General features: G+C 39.9%; 1 protein-coding gene and 1 long non-coding RNA gene across 2 annotated transcripts in view; one reads left to right on the plus strand and one right to left on the minus strand.

The window, feature by feature from the left end:
- The window catches only part of NAALAD2 (N-acetylated alpha-linked acidic dipeptidase 2), a 61188-nt gene extending 50072 nt beyond the window's left edge, over positions 1–11116 (minus strand). Inside the window, exons 1-4 of the mRNA XM_077780609.1 lie at positions 10864–11116; positions 8101–8236; positions 4000–4134; positions 3248–3346 (exon numbers count right to left, since the gene is read on the minus strand). Of these exons, the coding sequence (XP_077636735.1) occupies positions 3248–3346; positions 4000–4134; positions 8101–8236; positions 10864–10975 (482 nt within the window). The 5' untranslated portion in view covers positions 10976–11116. The remainder of the gene's footprint in view (positions 1–3247; positions 3347–3999; positions 4135–8100; positions 8237–10863) is intronic.
- A 3792-nt stretch (positions 11117–14908) lies between these two features.
- The window catches only part of LOC144245173 (uncharacterized), a 29064-nt gene continuing 26085 nt past the window's right edge, over positions 14909–17887 (plus strand). The window contains exon 1 of the long non-coding RNA XR_013339179.1: positions 14909–15003. This is a non-coding gene — a long non-coding RNA (uncharacterized LOC144245173). The remainder of the gene's footprint in view (positions 15004–17887) is intronic.

Genomic DNA, 17887 nt, shown 5'->3' on the forward strand with positions numbered 1-17887 from the left:
GCCTGTGTGGCTTAGTCGTTAAGCTCCAGTTTCGGCTCAGGTCATGACCTCATGGTTCATGCTGACAGCTTGGATCCTGCAGCCTGATTCAGATTCTGTCTCCCTCTCTTTCTGTCCCTCCCCTGCTCACACTCTGTCTCTCTCTCTCAGAAATAAACATTAAAAAAATGTTTTTAGAAAATATAAAGAATTCTCAAAGCTCAACAGCATAAAAACAAAACAACAGCAACCAAAAAAACCTACTCTAATAGAAAATAATTCAGACATGAATAGAAATTTCACTGAAGAGACTACACAAATGATGAATAAACAAAGAAAAAGTTATTCAATACCATTAACTATTAGAGAACTGCAGGTTAAAACTACAATGAGGTTTCACCATATACCTGTCAGAATGGGTAAAAATAAAAATAATAATAGTATCAATGGAAAAGATAAAATGATACAGCCACCCTAAAGAGCAGTTAGGCAAATTCTTCTAAACTAAAATGTGTCTACCATACAACTGAGCAAGGGGATTTACGCAAGAAAAATGAAAACCTATGATCATATAAAACCTATACACCAATGTTAACAGCAGCATTAATCATAATATCAAAACACTGAACATAAATATCTCTCCACAGGTGAAAAGTTAAACTGTAGTACATTCCTACAACAAAGAGAATGAAAGAATATTTTTAAAGACACACTTCTCTTCCAAATTCATCTATAGAGTTGATGCAATTTTATTAAAAGTAAAATTTTAATAAAAATTCCAGCAGTTTTTTTTTTTTTTTGTAGGAATTGAGAAGTTGATTCTAAAATTAACTTGGGGGCATCTGGGTGGCTCAGTTGGTTGAGTGTCTGACGTCAGCTCAGGTCATGATTTCAGTTTGCGTGTTCGAGGCCTTCATTGGGCTCTCTCTGTGCTGACAGCCGGAACCAGGAGCCTGCTTCAGATTCTGTGTCCCTCTCTCGCTCTGCCCCTCCCTGTCTCATGCAAGCACACACGTGCTCCTCTTGCGTGCTCTCTCATAAACATCAAAAAGTTAAAAAAGATAGAAAATTAATTTGCAAATACAAAAGGCTTAAAACAGTCAAAGCAATTTTTAAAAAGAAAAATTTGTAGGATTAACTCAATCTCATTTTCAGACTTATTATTACACTACACTGTGTATTATTAACCAGCACTGTGTAGTGTTGAGATATGTAGATCAATAGAAGAAAACGGAAATCCAAAACCAGGCCTCACATATACGGTCAGGTGACTTTGGACAAAGATGCCAAGGCAATTCAAGGCAGAAATAAATTTTTTTTCAACAAATGTTGCAGGAATAACTGAATATTTGTATTTTAAAAATGGTCAACTCTTACATCATACCATACACAAAAATTAACATGAAGTAGACTATTGACCTAAGTATACAAGCTAAAATTATAAAACTTCTGAAAGAAAACATAGAAGAAAATCTTCACAACTTCTCATAGGCAAAGTTAGACAGTTCACAGAATATGAAAAAGAAAACCAAACACTGGTCAGCTGGACTTCACCAAAATTAAAATTTTCTGCCCTTCAAAAACTCCATGAAGAAAACAAAAAAAAGGCCAGGCATATAACAGAAGAAAATATTCACAGTACAGGTCTGACAAAGGAATTGTACCCAGAATACATAAAGAACTCCTACAACTCAATAATAAGAAAACAACTTAAAATAGGAAACTGTGTGAGCAGAAACTTTGCAGAAGATATGCAAATGTCTAGTAAGCATAGGAAATAATGCTTAACATCACTAGGCATATGGAAGATGCAAATTGAAACCCCAATAAGATACCACTACATATCCATTAGCGTGGTTAACATTAAAATGACAATACTAAGTGCTGACCAGGATATAAAAGACCTGGAACACTCACATATAACAGGTAGGAATGTAAAACATTACAACTAGTTTTGAAATCTATTTGGAATGTTCCTAAAAAGTTAAACATATGCTTATCATCCAATACAGCCATTTTAAGAGAAATGAAAATATACATCCACACAAAACTTGTAAACTATGCTCATGGCAGCTTTGTTCATAATAATCAAAAACTACAAGCAACCCAAGTATCCAACACTACACATTATAGTATATGGACACAATGGCATACTACTCTGCCATAAAAAAGCAATGAACTGATACATGCAACAACCTGGATGAATTCCAAAATTATTATGCTGAATGAAAGCAGGCACACACACAAGAGCACATACTGTATGATTCCATTTATATAAAATTCTAGAAAATGCAAAGGAAGCCATTGTGACATAAAACTGATCAATGACGAGGGTGGGGCACCTGGGGGCTCAGCTGGCTAAGTGTCAGATCCCTGATTTCAGCTCAGGTCATGACTTCACGGTTCAGTGAGTTCGAGCCTCTGATCAGATTGGGGGTCTCTCTTCCTCTGCCCCTTCCCACTCATGCACTCTCTCTCAGAATAAATAAACTTAAAAAAAAAAAAAAGTGATCCATGATTCCCTAGGGCTAAAGGTGAAGAAAGGGCGTGATGTAAAAATTTCTGAATCTCGACTGAAGAAGTGGTATGTTGGGAATATTACACATCGGTCAATGTTCTCAAGTTTTAGGCTTTAGATGATGCAGTTCATTTTATGTAAATTATACTTCAATAAAGCAAGTTTTTGTTTTTGTTTATTTAATGACACTCAAATGTTACAGTGACTGCCTTCAAGGAGTTCATCACCACTCCCCCAAATGTCACTCTTTTTCATGCTTAGAGGCTGGTGGATTTGCACTGATCGTTTTGCTCTCATTTTGTCCGAACTGTGTGACTTCTATTTGCAACATGGAACAAACGTTTAATTTGTGGCAGAAAGAATCTGCAACTTCTATCTCCCCTCCTTTAAATCTGAGTTTACAACCATCTAAGTCTTCCTGACAGAATGTGATGTTCATTAAAACTGCTGATTAAGCCCAAGCATGAGGCAGAAATAACATTCAGCTGGTCTAAAGTTACATGAAGTTGAAACATCTGGGAATAAAGCAACCAGATACTTTTTCTGTAGATGAAGTTAGGGAAGAAAGACCCGCTCCTGCAACATTCAAATACATTGTACCCTGAGTGGTTTAAAGGGACATTTTAAACTACCGTAAATTAATGTGATACCATGTAATTTCACAGTTTACCCACCTGAAAATAACCAGTTGTAATACACTTCTAACTCTGCAATAAACATTTTTAAGACCAAATATCAAGACAAACTTACCGAAGAAATGATTTAATATTTTCAGCTTTCATCTCAGATACCAGGTTCCACCGCATACTTTGACGATAGCCCAGTGAAGTGGTAGTTTCTTTGAAANAGCTTTTATAAAAATTAGAAGCCAAAAAATAGTCCTTCCATAAGAAACAGTTCATGGTGGGCTTTACAAAAATGTTCATATTAAATGCAGAAATCCTTCAAATTCTGCTCTGCAACGTAATCTTGGATGGGTTAAAACTAGTTTTATGTAGGAGAGATATTCTTTTTCCTACATGTTCTGCATCAAGGCACGGAGCCTATCTTTCTCATTCTCCTCCGGGTGGTCTAGTTTGCAGCACAGTGCCTGACACACAAGGAACGTTCCACGACTATTTATTTAATAAGTGAGGAAGGAAGGGCAGTTTTTGCAGCGCGCTGCCCACATTCCTTGCTAGTTTTGACTTGTTAAGCATGCTTGTAAATGACACCGTCGTCTTCATCACTACGGATAGTGACAGCTCTGACCTGTCTTCCTAACAGCTCTTAACAGTATCCTGAACTCGCTAAACCTTTAATAAATGTGGATTTCAGTCACACTGTATGACGAAGGTCAAAACGCATCCCACTGGGGTTGCAGCGGGCTGAATTCTGCGGGGCCGACACAGCGGGAGTGCACGGAGCCCTGCCCGGGCCTCCCGGCTTGCAGCAGCCTCCTCCCCCTCCCCAGCACTAGAGCCAGAAGCGCCAGCCCCGCGCTGGGGACCCGGGGCTCGTACTTACCCACCATAAATCCTGCCAGGAAAGATGCCAGCACCGCAGCCAAGCACATCCAAAGGTAGTGTCGGCCCCTGGACGTCGCCATGGCTCCCTGAGGACCGAGCTTGGGGAGCTGGCCAGAGCTGGCCTCTAGCCTGCGGACCAACAGAGAGCACCCAGGGGGAGGTGGTAAGCGCCCGCCCACTGCCTCCGCCCTCCAAACCAGGCCCCAACAACTCGTGGCACGTCTGGTCCTCAGGGGGCCTTAAGGGGAAAGAGGCAGTCCCGCAAGGGGAGGAGACAGAGGCTTCCCGTTGGCAGGAAACTTCCATTCTGTTGATCCTGTAGAAACCGGGACAGTCAGCTGTGGGGGGATGGGGAGGGGGTGGCTGCAGGGAAAATGTTTCCTCAAGAACTCAACTGTCAACCTTAAAAATAAAACTGTTAATCTCTCAACAAAAATGGGTCAAAAATAGCACAAAATTACAATTCCAAACAAGCCACGCTACAGCAAAACCTTAGGCAAGCCAGGAGAACCAAGGGGGAGTAATGCTCTTTTATGGAGGGGTGGGAGCACTTGGGCGGGCTGTTTTAAACAAGTCCTTTGGAGTAAACTACGAGTTTTAAGTGTAGTGGCTTTTCATTGGCTGAGTTATGACGGTCTCTCATTGGCTGAGTAGTTGCTGGGGGAGGAGAAAACCTTCCTTGCTTCTGCTGGGGTATCCCCTTATGAAGTACATCTCTTCTTGGTATCTGCAATTGTTGAGGAGTGGTAAGGTGTAAGAGCTTCCCTTTTCTGGCCTCCCCATTCCATTTTAGTGAAGTTTACCTCTATTAACTTTTACATTCTTCTCTTTGATCAAGATCTTTCCTCAAAAGCATCACTGATCAAGAGTCAGGTTTTCCATATTTAGTGGTTTTGTCCCTTGGGGACAAGAAGGACCTTTCTTGGTTGTCATGTCCCATGTCTGAGGGAAAGTACATGCCTGTCAGAAGCCACTAAAGGCCAAGTGGTAACAGAAATTTGGAGGGAGAATGCTCAAGCACTTCCCATCTCAAGTCCGTATCTTCTCAAGGGCATATGCACTGGAAATCATCTCTAAAGCACTGAGCCAACATCACATTTTTTAGTACATCGTTTATGCAAAAGTTGGACAGGGAACAAAATGCAACCCTTAAAACAACTATACAAAGCAAAAGCAGTAATGTGACAATTCCAAATTGTATGATCACTCTCAACCAGGACTGTAGGTCAGAGAGTAGCCAACTGAAAGGTTTATTGGCTCTTATTCCATCTTAGGGGAGCAAGGTTCTCCATATGAAGGCAAACCCGGAGTCATGGAGGTCTCCTAGAAGGAAGGCCCCTGCTTAAAACAACCATGAAAGGAGATTAGTGGGTACAGCAAGAGCACACTGAAAGAATTAACTGAGTGCATCTGGAAAGATACAGTGCAGGTATAAATATGAAGCCGTAGCTGATGAACTTTTTGCAAAACTTCAAAGATGTTCTAAAACAAACTGGAAGCAAATATGTCATCAGTAATACAGACATAAAGTTGTAAAATCAGAAACCACAAATGTGGGTTAGAATCACAAGTCAGTAGTTCAGATGAAAGACTTTTGTGAATTCTGAACCTTAATAATCCATCAGAGAAAGCTCAAGGGATCATGATAAGACGGTTTCCAAAAGGCCATGAATGGAAGAACAGGTTTCCCCCTTTTGCAAGTGTTTGCAAAAGGCAGACAGAGCATTTTCTTTCCATGAGAGATTGAGCAGCAGCAAACGGTGAGAAAAATGACGACAGGCCTGGTCTGAGCATCTTGAGAAAGCTGTCTTGTCAGATGTTGTCTGCTTCAACTCCAGGAAATCTTTACTTTCAGGTCACCAGCTGGTGTGCAGTTCCAGTCAGTGTTTGGTGTGTTTTTTGCATATGTCACATGAATCCAAGAATCTGTTCCCTGGAGTTTAGTGGCCCAAGGGTTGGTTAGCAGTTTTTGATAAGGGCTTTTCCAGTCAGTCTGAAGAGCCTCTTGCTGGAGGGGTGTATTCCAATAGACGAAATCTCCAGGTTGCAGAATACCTGAGGTCTCCCAGGAGTACATGGTGAAAAGATTGCTCTACCAAAGCATGGTTATGTTTAATAGAAGCAATTAGGCCTTTGCAATATTAAAGTCGATCTCCTTTTATCAACTGTGAGTCAGAGGAGGCAGGGGCCAAGTACATAGGACATCCGATGACCATCTCATCACTGTGCTTCAAAGGATGAGGGTCTCTGAGTCCCAAAGATAGGGGATCTGAGATTTAGAGGACCAACAGCAATGCTTTCAAGGTATTTGGAGGGTTTGTACAAACTTTGCCAACTAGTGCTATGAGTGCATTTGACTAACCCTGAGGACTGAAGATGGTATGCAAAATGGAAGTTGTAAAACTGGCCAAACAGCACAGACTTGTTGAAGCACCTGACTGGTAAAATGAGCTCCCCAATCATTATGAAGGTCAAGAGAGGTTCCCCAGGGAGGGATGATCTTTTCTAACAGACTTTTAGCCACAAAATAAGCACTGGGCTATCTACAAGGGAAAAGCTTTGATCCAGTGAGAAAATAAACCATAATTAAAACACATTTATATCCATGAGACAGGGAAGCTGTAGGAACATTTGTGTGAACAGGTTTTCTTGGATTATACTTTGGGCAGGTGAGACAAGCAAGGTAGGTAGTTTTTGCAGCCTTTTTAATATTTCTCCACCAATGTTCCCAAACACTATTAGTCTGTCAGCAGACCAATGGTTTAACACATGTACTCACAATAGTTAGTAGTGAGAATTCTAGGACTTCTGGCAAGGCAGGATTGTTAGGTCTACACCAGAGTTATTTTTTATTTTAATTCAATCAACTATTAGATTTACAATATTTTTCCCTCTCTGGGGACAATTATTGGATATCTCTTGTCCATATTTCCAAATCATCATTTAAGAGAACATCCCTTTCAACCATGACAGAGGTTTGGGTCTTGGTTTCCTTGAGAACTGCATTTTGATGGGAATATCAGTGAGGCAGTTTCCTTTGGGCTCTAGGAGTCCAGTCAGGAAGGCCCAGGAAGCTTACTGATGGCCAGAGCTGCCTACAAAAAGTATGGCATCTAATAAATTTTAAACATGGAATCCATTTTTTGTTTTATTCCCATGGTTGGTAAGGAAACTTCATTGTTTTCATAACATTCCAAAGTCATGAGCTCCCCAAAGGCACAATATCAGTATAAATGTGGTTTTACCCTTGCCTAAGGGTAAACGCATATGACTCAGACTGTTAGGCCAAATCAGCCAAAAGTAAAAGAGCTCACTCAATGACTTCCAAAGGAGTTGCAACAGCATACCCAACACGATATTTATCATTTTCATCCTTTAAATAAGAACCATTAGTAAACCATGAAAAATCTGCATGGATTAGAAGAGTTTCCTATAAATTGTCACAGGGAGTCAAAAGGTGATCTATCATCATTAAGCAGTCAGGAGGAATTTCCTCCACGATGGGGAGAATAGCAGGACTAAGGGTATTGCAGGAGAAGGGTCACCTAAGGAGGAGTTAGCAGGAGAATGTCCTAGGAAGTGAGACAACTAACTGAAGTGTTGAGTGTGATGAGAATTCAGAAGGGCTTCTGCTACATGGGATACAGGGTGGTTAGAGGACACTGTCATTATTTCTCCCATGGCCTTAAATAAAAGGGCAATGGCAGGAATGACTAAGGCAAGGGGGTTATCCCCATTATACAGGGTCCAACTGTTGGTTATCATGCCCTATTGGTTGATAGTACTTCTCATATTTTGGGGTGAGTATTCTATGGTCAATTGTTTCTCTCTCACATATGAAGAAGAAAAAAGGAAGTTGATAAGTAGGATGTCTGAGGACAGGGGGCTTTATTAGGCTTTTCTTTAAGGTCCCAAAAGCTATGTCATCATGATCTTTCCAAATAAAAGTGTCATTTTCAAATTAAAAAATACAGAAGTTGAGCCCTAAGAGAGAAGTTTGGAATCCAATTTCAATAGTAGACAGTCAGTCTGAGAAAAGTTCATAAATAGCACCAGTTTTAGGTTTTGGGAAGTTCAGGATGCCATGAAGCCTACCTGGATCCAAATGTAGTCCTTGTTCTGAGATCAGGTACCCTAAGTATCGAACCTGAGTTTGAACAAACTGCATTTTTTCTTTGGAGACTTTGTGCCCCTTTGAGGCCAAAAGTTTTAACAGATGGATGCTGTCTTCCTGTGAAGAGGTGTGAGAAGGGGAGCAGAAAAGCAAATCATCTATGCATCATAATAAATAGAACCTATAGAAAGGTTTATATCATCCAAATCAGCCCTTAAGGCTTGTGAAAAGACTCTGTGTAACCCTGCGACATTACTGTCCAGGTGTATTTCCATTCTTCCCAAGTGAAAGCAAAAAGATAGTGGTTATCCTTATTAACAGGAATACTAAAAAATGCTCTGCAAGTATGGTGAAAATTTTGCTTTCAGTAGGAATGTGTGTCAGGAGTAACAACGTGCCAAGGGGCAACAATGTTTATTATTCACAGGCCCTGGGCTAACCTCCAACCTCTACCATTGGGTTCTCTCACAGGTAAAATAGGGTTATTATAGGGATTAGTGCAGGGAATAATGAGGCTCTCAGCCTTACAATCTTATATTATGGAGCTGTTAAGTTGATTAATAAATATTAACTCTGAGAAGTTTTGAAGGATTCATTTAAATCTTGATGGGAAGTACACTGGACTCCACCATTGTCATTTGGAGATTTTGTCCATAAAGAGGATGGATCATGGTCTCCAGACTATGCTATAGGGACATCAGAGACAGAGCAAATAAAAGATGTCAAAGAGTCATTTAATTTCCCTGGTTGGTTATTTAGATTACTATTGTCAAATTCTAGATTTCCTCCTTTTGGGAGAAAGTAATTCCAGCATAATTATTTCTAAGAAATCTTGGCCCAATAAATGAATAGGGGTGGAGGAACTAAGAAGAAAACTGTGTGTCTCACAAAAGGCCTAGATAAAAGGAGAGACAGACAGATGTTTGTTGATGTTTATTAAAGACCCCCACCTATTTTAACTGTTTTAGTACTCTGAGACAGGGGCTGCTTTAGAGCAGTGGGGGTAAGCACTGGGAGTGTTGCTCTGGTGTCAATAAGGACAAAGAGTGTGGAGAGTTCCCACATTCCCAGTGTGGAGAGTGTTTTCTCCAAGCCAATTAAGAGGAGCCCCTGTAGTTCCTCTAAGTACCATCATTGGGAATGAAGAGGACATTGGAAAGGCTGGCTAGGGGGGCTGATGGCACCTGGAATGCTTAAATGTGTAATAAGTCCTTTGGTCCAATGTCCTGGCCCTTTGCAATGCTGCCAGAAACTAGGAGTGTTTGGGTTCTGTGGAAGAGCCTTTGATTTCCAAAACTAAAAACTGGAACTGTAGCCTTCTTTCTTTTAGGTGACATATCTGGGATATGAACAAGTTAGTTTGCCAAACTGACTAAATCTGGAGTGGACAGAGTTCCCCATTCCATCAAGGTTCTTTTAACTTAAAGGGAAAGATCCTCTTTCAGTCTATTAATAAACAATTAAATGCTACCCAGGTGGATTCAACATCTAAACAAAGACCAGAACTTCCTTTAAAGACATTTTAGAGTTGATTGTAATAGATATGAACAGGTTCACCATGTTTTTGTGTACAAACCTGAATTTTGTTGTCATCAACAGATTTACGAAAAGCTACTGTAATTGTTTGGTGGAGATTTCCAGTGAACGTTCAAGCATTTTGCCAAAAGTTACGGGCTTATTTTTCTATATCCCCTTCAGGATGTTCCCATTGAGTTAATTTTATCCAATATTTGGCCTGGCCCTCACCGACAGGCATGTAGACTGATAGAAATCTGAAAAGCCAAGTTGTACATTTGAATAACTATGCTAAATTCTTCAGCAAACCTAAAGGGGTCTTCAGTCACTTTAGGAAACTATGGCTTAACATTCAGGTCTTCGTCCAGGGAACATAAGAAATTTGTAGTTCATTTAGATCGTCAGGAAACTTAAATTTATAGGGGTGGATTTTAATACATTCAGGAGAGGAAGGGCTGAGAAGGGATTCAGAGGAAAAAGGAAGCTAAGCAAAAGTATTAGAAGGGAGATGGGGCATATATATAGGAGGAAAGGCTGGCACAAAGGAATAAAGGAAAACACTACTGAAGGAAGAGCCTGTGCACAAGGTGGATGCCAGGTGGCTGGACACAAACGTGGGGGAGTCCTCAGAAGCTATTTTGATTCAATTGTTTGCCTCAGTTAACTCAGAAATAGTCTTACAAAGAAGCAGACTTAGGATCCTAAAAAACATTTGGAAGCTGCAAGGTACCAATGAAATAGACATCCCATTCGGGTTTGGTTTGGGTTTTTTAGCTGTGATTTTCTAACTGCAGAAATCAGAAGTTCCCCCATAATTGTCATTAAAGTTGTAAATTACTTTTGATTAATTAGTCCATTTAGTTAGAAATGCATATGAGGAGAGACCACAGTTTTTAAACATAAAACCAGCTGGCATTCCAGAAGGGCGGGCCTCCTCAAAGCATTTTGATGACTAGGATCTTTTTTTTTTTTAAGAAGTGTTCCCTACAGCAAAAAGAAAAATTCCTAAATAGCACAGTTGCAGTAGGAACTTCCTGGATCCAAAAAGAAGTCTCGCCAAAGACCAGCAGAGTTCCAAAAGACACAGCCTGGTTCCAAAGAGGAGTCGGACCAAAAGCTGAACAAGTACTCTCAGAAAGGGCAAGGCCTCAAAAGAGATTCCAAACGAAGCCTGTAGAGATCATTACAAACACAGAGAGAGCAGAGACCAAATCCAGGAGAAAACTTACCCTCCAACTCCAGGGTCGGCAACAAAGCAGTGAGCTCAATTGGCTCTTTGGGGTCTGGCGCCTGTTTGCTCACCTGCTCTGCAGTTTTTGGGGGGTCTTCTCGGGATCCCATATCTGCTCACCAAGGAATGATAGCCTTAAAAATTAAGCTGTCAGTTATTTCACTAACAAATATGGGTTATTCGGGAGTTGTAGAGAATTCCAGTTCAGGACATGCAACTCCCAGAGAATAAAGAAGAATGTTCTTTCCTAGAGGTGGGTAAAGGGGGGATGGAGAGTGATTGCTGTTATAATCAGACAGTCTGTTGGAGTAAACTAAGAGTCTGAAGTATAGTGGCTTTACATTGGCTGGATTGTGACAGTATCTCATTGGCTGAGCTGTTGGGGAGGGAATGACTTTTCTCCTTCCTGCTAGGTCACGTAATAGGACTAGAAAGGTTAAGTCTTTCCTTGTTAGGGTCTGCAACTGGAGATGAGTAGTACGGCATGAGAGCTCCCCCTTCTGGCCTCCCCACTCCATTTTCGTGAGCTTTCTCTTTATTAATTTTCACACTCCTTTCTTGTGTCTTTGCCATCCCCATTCAATTGCTGAAGTTCAGCAGCAAGTGCAGAGAAGTACTGCTTTTCCTTCCCTGTTGATCATCCTGCTGCCACATTCTGTCCTACGTTCTAACTGGTTACACTTGGGAAGCATTTCTGATCCAGACTGCTCCACTATAACCCAATAGTTCCTTAACACACGCATCAATATCAAAACTGAGGAGACGGAGTTCTTTTGTCCTCCATTATCTAAGCAAGGCCCCAAATTTCCATAATTCTCAGTTTCTTTTTCTGTACTGGAGTTTTTCCCTACCTTACTAAAATACTGTAGGTTCAAATGAATAGGATTAACCACTGTAAGTTCCTAGCACCATAATGAACAGGAGGTTCTCAACAAATGGCATCCTCTCTGCCCTCCCTTTTCTATCAGTTATACAGCATTTCTCTTTAAAAATGTTTAGAAGGTTTGCAAAATGGTGATCTTTGTAAATAGGGCTTCTGCATCCATCCATCTCCTCTTTTTTTCTTTTTAATGTTTTATTTATTTCTAGGAGAGAGAGAGAGAGAGACAGCGTGAGCAGGGGAGGGTCAGAGAGAGAGAGGGAGTCACAGACTGACACAGGCTCCAGGCTCTGAGCTGGCAGTCAGCACAGAGCCCGACGCGGGGCTCACACCCACGAACCGCGAGATCACGACCCAAGCGAAAGTCGGACGCTTAACCGACTAAGCCACCCGGGCGCCCCATCCATCCATCTCCTCCTAAAGGAAAATCTTTAGCAATTCATGACTGAATTCCCTGTATCCAATCAAAAACAGTTTTGCAGCCAAATCAAACATGCCTACTGAGTAAATAATGGAGACGGTACATCTACAGTTATGCCTCCAATCTTCATTGCATTGTTAGATTCACCGATGATCTTAATTAAGACACCTCTTTTTAGTCCCTGCAAGTGGCCAGAAGAGTCTAAATTCATTTTTATTGCAATGTAATTGCTGATGGATATACCGGATAGACTTTTCCCTTGAAACTTTTGTAGAATCCCTGAGAGTTAACTTTGAACCAAATATCTTTAGTCAACTAATTGATCTCAAAATATTTGTAACTCAACAGCAAAAAAAAAAAAAAAAAAGGCACAGAAATGATCTAAGAATGGACGGAGGACCTGAATAGACATTTCTCCAAAGACAACATACAGATCGCCAACAGACATGTGAAAAAATGCTGACCATCACTTATCATCAGGGAAATGCAAATCAGAACCACATGATTCTCACACTTGTCAGAATGGCTAAAATAAAAAACAAAAGACATAACAAGTATTGGCAAAGGTGTGGAGAAAAGGAAACCCTTGTTCACCTTTGGTGGGAATGTAAATTGATACAGCCACTATGAAAAACAATATGGAGGTTTCCCAAAAAAATAAAAATAGAAATACCATATGATCCAATAATTTCAATGCTAGGTATTTGCCCAAAGAATACGCAAACACTAATTTGAAAAGATACATGCACCCCTATGTTTATTGTAGCATTATTCACAATAGCCATGGTATGTGTGCAATCCAAGTGTCCATTCATAAAGGATGGATAAAGATGTGGTATAAATATATCATGAGCTATTACTTTGCCACAAAAAGAATTTGTCATTTGTGGGGGCACCTCGGTGGCTTAGTTCATAATCCTACAGGGGTTGTGGGTTCCAGTCCTTCATTGGGCTATGAGGGGACAGACAGCTCAAAGCCTGGAGCCTACTTCAGACTCTGTGTGTGCCTCTCTCTCTGACCCTCCCCTGCTCATGCTGTCGCTGTCGCTGTCTCTCTCTCTCTCTTTCTCTCTCTCCCCAAAATAAATAAAACATTAAAGAAAAGAAAAAAAAGAAAGAGCCAAGTCTTCGAGCCCTTGACCTTAACTGATGCTTCCAGCTTTTCTGTTTGAGAGATTAACATCTGCAAAAAGATATTTTCATAACAAGTTCCCCACAACAGCAGCATATGTGGCTAACTAGAATGAAGTTATTAACACAGAAACAATAGCCAATGAAGTAACCATACACCTCATATTTTCCTAGAACATCCATGATTATTTTCATCACTAAAAAGTATTGGAATTTTAATATATATCCAGTCTCTATTTTAACAGTTGAGTGACAAGGGTTTTCACTAGGTCACAAACAATATCAAACATTTTATGTGTCAGTATACACAAAGATATACTACATGTATACCTTTTAAGGACTTATAAAATTTATCTCTAGGCCCATGGCTTTTTCTGTCTGCCACCCATGGGACCACTGGCTATTGATTACATCATTCTTATCTCTAGGAAAAGATTAGTTGGTGAAAGAGAAGGTAGAAACTAATTACCATAGGGACTTATTTGAGAAATTTGTTTTTGTACTCCTACCTCAATTCTTATAGCTAATTAAAGTTTGACTAATACAAGAAATCAGTGTATTCACTGGCACAATTTCCCAACATGATTAATATTCCCAAATTAAAATTATGTATTCAACCAACATTCAAAACGTTGTAGCATGCCAGACATTGTGAAAAATTGAGGATATGATCCTGGCCCTTAGAAAGTCGATGATACAAGGAGAAGGCAAATATTAAATAGGTAATTAAATGTGAAGAGTTCTAAGAAGCAGTATTACCTTAACCCTGAACGTCGTCGCTGCCTCAATAGGTGAGATCTGCCATCTTTTTCTTGCCAATCCATGGTTTAAAAGTCTGGTTAGCTGCTTCAGCAAGTCTTTGGCCTTTCGTCAATACAGATACAAATTCATTATTAAGTTAAATGGCTCTTACATAATCTTTTCTCCCCTCCCTCATCTCACATCCTAAAAGAGACAATCTTATAATTTCAAAGTTCAAATCCCGTCAAAGGAGTCACAGTAGGATTTGAAAACAAAGTGTCATATGTACTAATAAGGTGGTAAATGTAAAGTCCTTAACATCCCAATAATTACGATTTGATAGAGAAGGAACAATGTTTAGCTGTGTCACACATTTCATGTTTTGTCTAAAGATGTTGCCTTATCTTTCATATGAGAGTGATCACCTAGATGCTTACTGTACAGATATATACTTTATGCCATTAATGATGCCACAAGGTAACAGGATATCTGGTCATCCAGACAGCAAGGTTCACTTTTGGGGGGGAAAAAAAAAAAAGACTGACTGATATGATGGCTGAGATTTGTGACAAGAGATACATCCTAGTTGAATATTTTTAAAATCCTGGGGGAGGGGGGGATCACCAAAAATCAGATTCAAACTTAAAATAAGATGTTACAATATCAGTACATTATACAGTATACCATAACCTATGAAGCAAGTGAGAAGTGAGAAAAAGTAGTATAGATAGTGAGAAAAGGGTACAAGACTAATAAAAGTGGGAAGATATTTGAAAAGAAAAGCAGTAAACCATGATTGGATGATTTTCTTCTGATGTCACAATTACTCAACAGTAAATGTAGAAATTAGAAATGGCCCATCAAGTTAAAGTGTAAAACAGAGGCAGGGCCCTGACCCGTCCCCTCCCATCACAGAGGATGTGTGTAACCATGATGCTAACATTCCAGACAGAGGCTTGGCATTGGTAAGTATATTATTTGGCCTTTAAAGCAAATTTTCCTGCTCAGTAATTATCACCCCTTATCGTTAACATGTGCCTTCAGCCCCTTTTTCATGACAACTTTTACCTAACAGTGCTAAGATTGGGGGACTCCTCATGCTATCTCTTCCAACACACTCACATCATCCAGCCTTACTTACAGCCTCTATACTTGTGTGCCTTCAATATCATTCAACTACGAGTAAATCTCTCTAGATTTTTTATCTTCCTTCAGCCCTTTCTCTACTCCATCCTACCTGACACCTGTTTACACTGGATGATACCACTTTCCTCAAACCAGACATTTTCCCAATTCATAGGGAAGTGGAAATGGGTCCCATAGTGACTCATGGGGTCAGAGAGGAAGGATGCACCTTTGCTTTGCACCATTATTCCACTGTGTCTTCTTTTTTGAAGTTGCTACCCTCTCATTACATCATTTGCTTCCTATTCTCATCCTTGGCTCCAGTTGAGCACCAACATGTTCTCTCACCTTTGGCAGTGGTTTTAATGGTTTCCTTGTAGATTCTGGATACACCTCTGGGCCTTCACTGTTTTCTTTCACACTCATATCCAATCCACGAGTAAGTTCTACTGGCTCAGCATTTAAAATTTAGCTTGAATCCAGCTGCTTCACCAGTGTTCTAATCTTAGCTGCAATCATCTGTCATCTAGACTTCTCCATCAGCCTCCTAACTGGTCTCCGCCTCCACTATTGCTCCTGTCTAGACCAGCTCTATCTTAGTGGAGTTTTCTTCCTAAACTAGCAATCAGATTGTGTTATTATCATCCTTCAAAGTTTTTTAATTAAACTTAAAAAGAAAATTCAGACTCAGTGGGGCAACCAAACTCACTTGATCTAGCTTTTAAATATCCCCTCCCTTCAGGGTAAGACCACACTAATGAAACACATTCAAACCAAATTCATAGAGACCAGGAAACCACCGCATCAGCAGAGATCACCAACATCACAAAGAACCAGACAATCCCAAAAGGAGGCCTTTGGTACTATGCTGTCCTAGTGATAGTGTAGTACGTCCATATGTCTACAAGTGAAGGAGGCTACGTAAACAGTAAATGGCCAAGAAAATTCCTCACCTTCTTCCAGAGTATTGTCCAAAGGGTCCCTAACAAGGTAAAATAGAAAGGGATATTTAACAATTTTAGAAGTGGAGGTAGTCATTGGAAAAACTAAAATTTTTATTTTCATTCCAGTGAGCAGAGACAGTGTAATTGATAATTCTTCCTGACCACCCAAATTGACCGAGGACAATACAATTCATCACAATGACAATATAATCACTATTCAGCAGGCCCTAGTCAAATTGAAGCTCAATCCTACAGTTTCTAAACTGCATTACTGGTTTCTGGGACTCAGTGCTTAATCTCTGCTAAATCTCAAATCAACCTGAGAAAGTCTTCCAGACATTTGCCAGTCTTTCACTACTACTGGCTTTCATGTATGCCTTATTAGACCCAGACAAGCAAGGCTATTCAAGAGTAAGATAAAGAGGTTTTCAGATAATTGAGCAGTGAAGTTATTACAGACTTTGGCTCACACGTAGTAAGAAGGTGAAAAAATAAAATCAAATGGGAGAAAAGAGACAAAGGGTAAAAGAACCATGGTGTGGTTCAAGAGGATGTGAAGTAACTAGTTCAAAGAGTACTCTCTGGCTTTCACAAAGACCAAAATTTTAACAACCTATCTTTCCTAACTATTAAGGAGGGATGCCTGGGTGGCTCAGGTTATCATCTCATGGTTCATGAGTTCCAGCCCTGCATGAGGCTCTGTCCTGATAGCTCAGAGCCTGAAGCCTGCTTCCAATATTCTCTCTCTCTCTCTCTCTCTCTCTCTGCCCCTTCTCCACTTTCACTCTGTCTCTCTCTTTCAAAAAATAAACAAACATTAAAAAAACCACCACAGGTCATCCTTTCACAACACTAGTTTTTTTAACTAACATAGACATTCCATTTACTTTTTCTTAAAGCCTCTTTTCATAAATAAGAATATTAGAACATTTTATAAAAGTTACTTTATGTTGGAATGAAATGTAGCTTACATCTTGCAGAATAGGATAAAAGCCCCTAGAACTAAACACATAAAATTGGACTTAAAATGAAAAATTACAAGACATTCTCATGACTTTTTCTTCAAAAAGATTTAAGGGGCACCTAGGTGGCTCAGTCAGTTAAGTATCAGACTTCAGCTCAGGTCCTGATCTCACCATTTGTAAGCTTGAGCCCTGTGTTGGGCTCTGTACTGACAGCTCAGAGCCTGAAGCCTCCTTCAGATTCTGTCTCCCCATCTCTCTGCCCCTCCCACACTCAGACTCTGTCTCTCTCTCTCAATAATAAAAATGTTTAATAAGAAATTAAAAAATAAAAAGATTTAAGAAGCACTAAACGGCAATGAACTTGGAAAGATTAACAGATCCCAGATCTGTCATTCTGGTCATTCTTGTTGCAATTTTTTTTTTTTTTAAGAAAAGGGGTGTGGTGAGCAGGCTTACTATAAAGCCAGCATCTTAATATCAAAACATTGTGTTTTCTGTATTGTTTAGAGAAGATTGACCTTGAAATTTATTGGCCTCAAGAGACACATGATCCCTTTCCCTCCTCCAAGCAAAATACAGCCAAGGACAGGAACTCTATCCTAATGAACAATCAGCTTTCATGAATTTTATACCATTTCTCATTAGTATTAATTTTGGTGAAACCAAATTTATTTTATTTTATTTTATTTATTAATGTTTTATTTATTTCTGAGAGACAGAGAGACAGTGTGAGCAGGGGAGATCAGAGAGAGAGGGAGATACAGAATCTGAAACAGGCTCCAGGCTTTGAGCTGGCTGTCAACACAGAGCTCAAC

Source organism: Crocuta crocuta, unplaced genomic scaffold (genome assembly GCF_008692635.1).
Source record: "Crocuta crocuta isolate KB4526 unplaced genomic scaffold, BGI_CrCroc_1.0 scaffold78, whole genome shotgun sequence".
In the NCBI taxonomy this organism is placed as follows: Eukaryota; Metazoa; Chordata; class Mammalia; order Carnivora; family Hyaenidae; genus Crocuta; species Crocuta crocuta.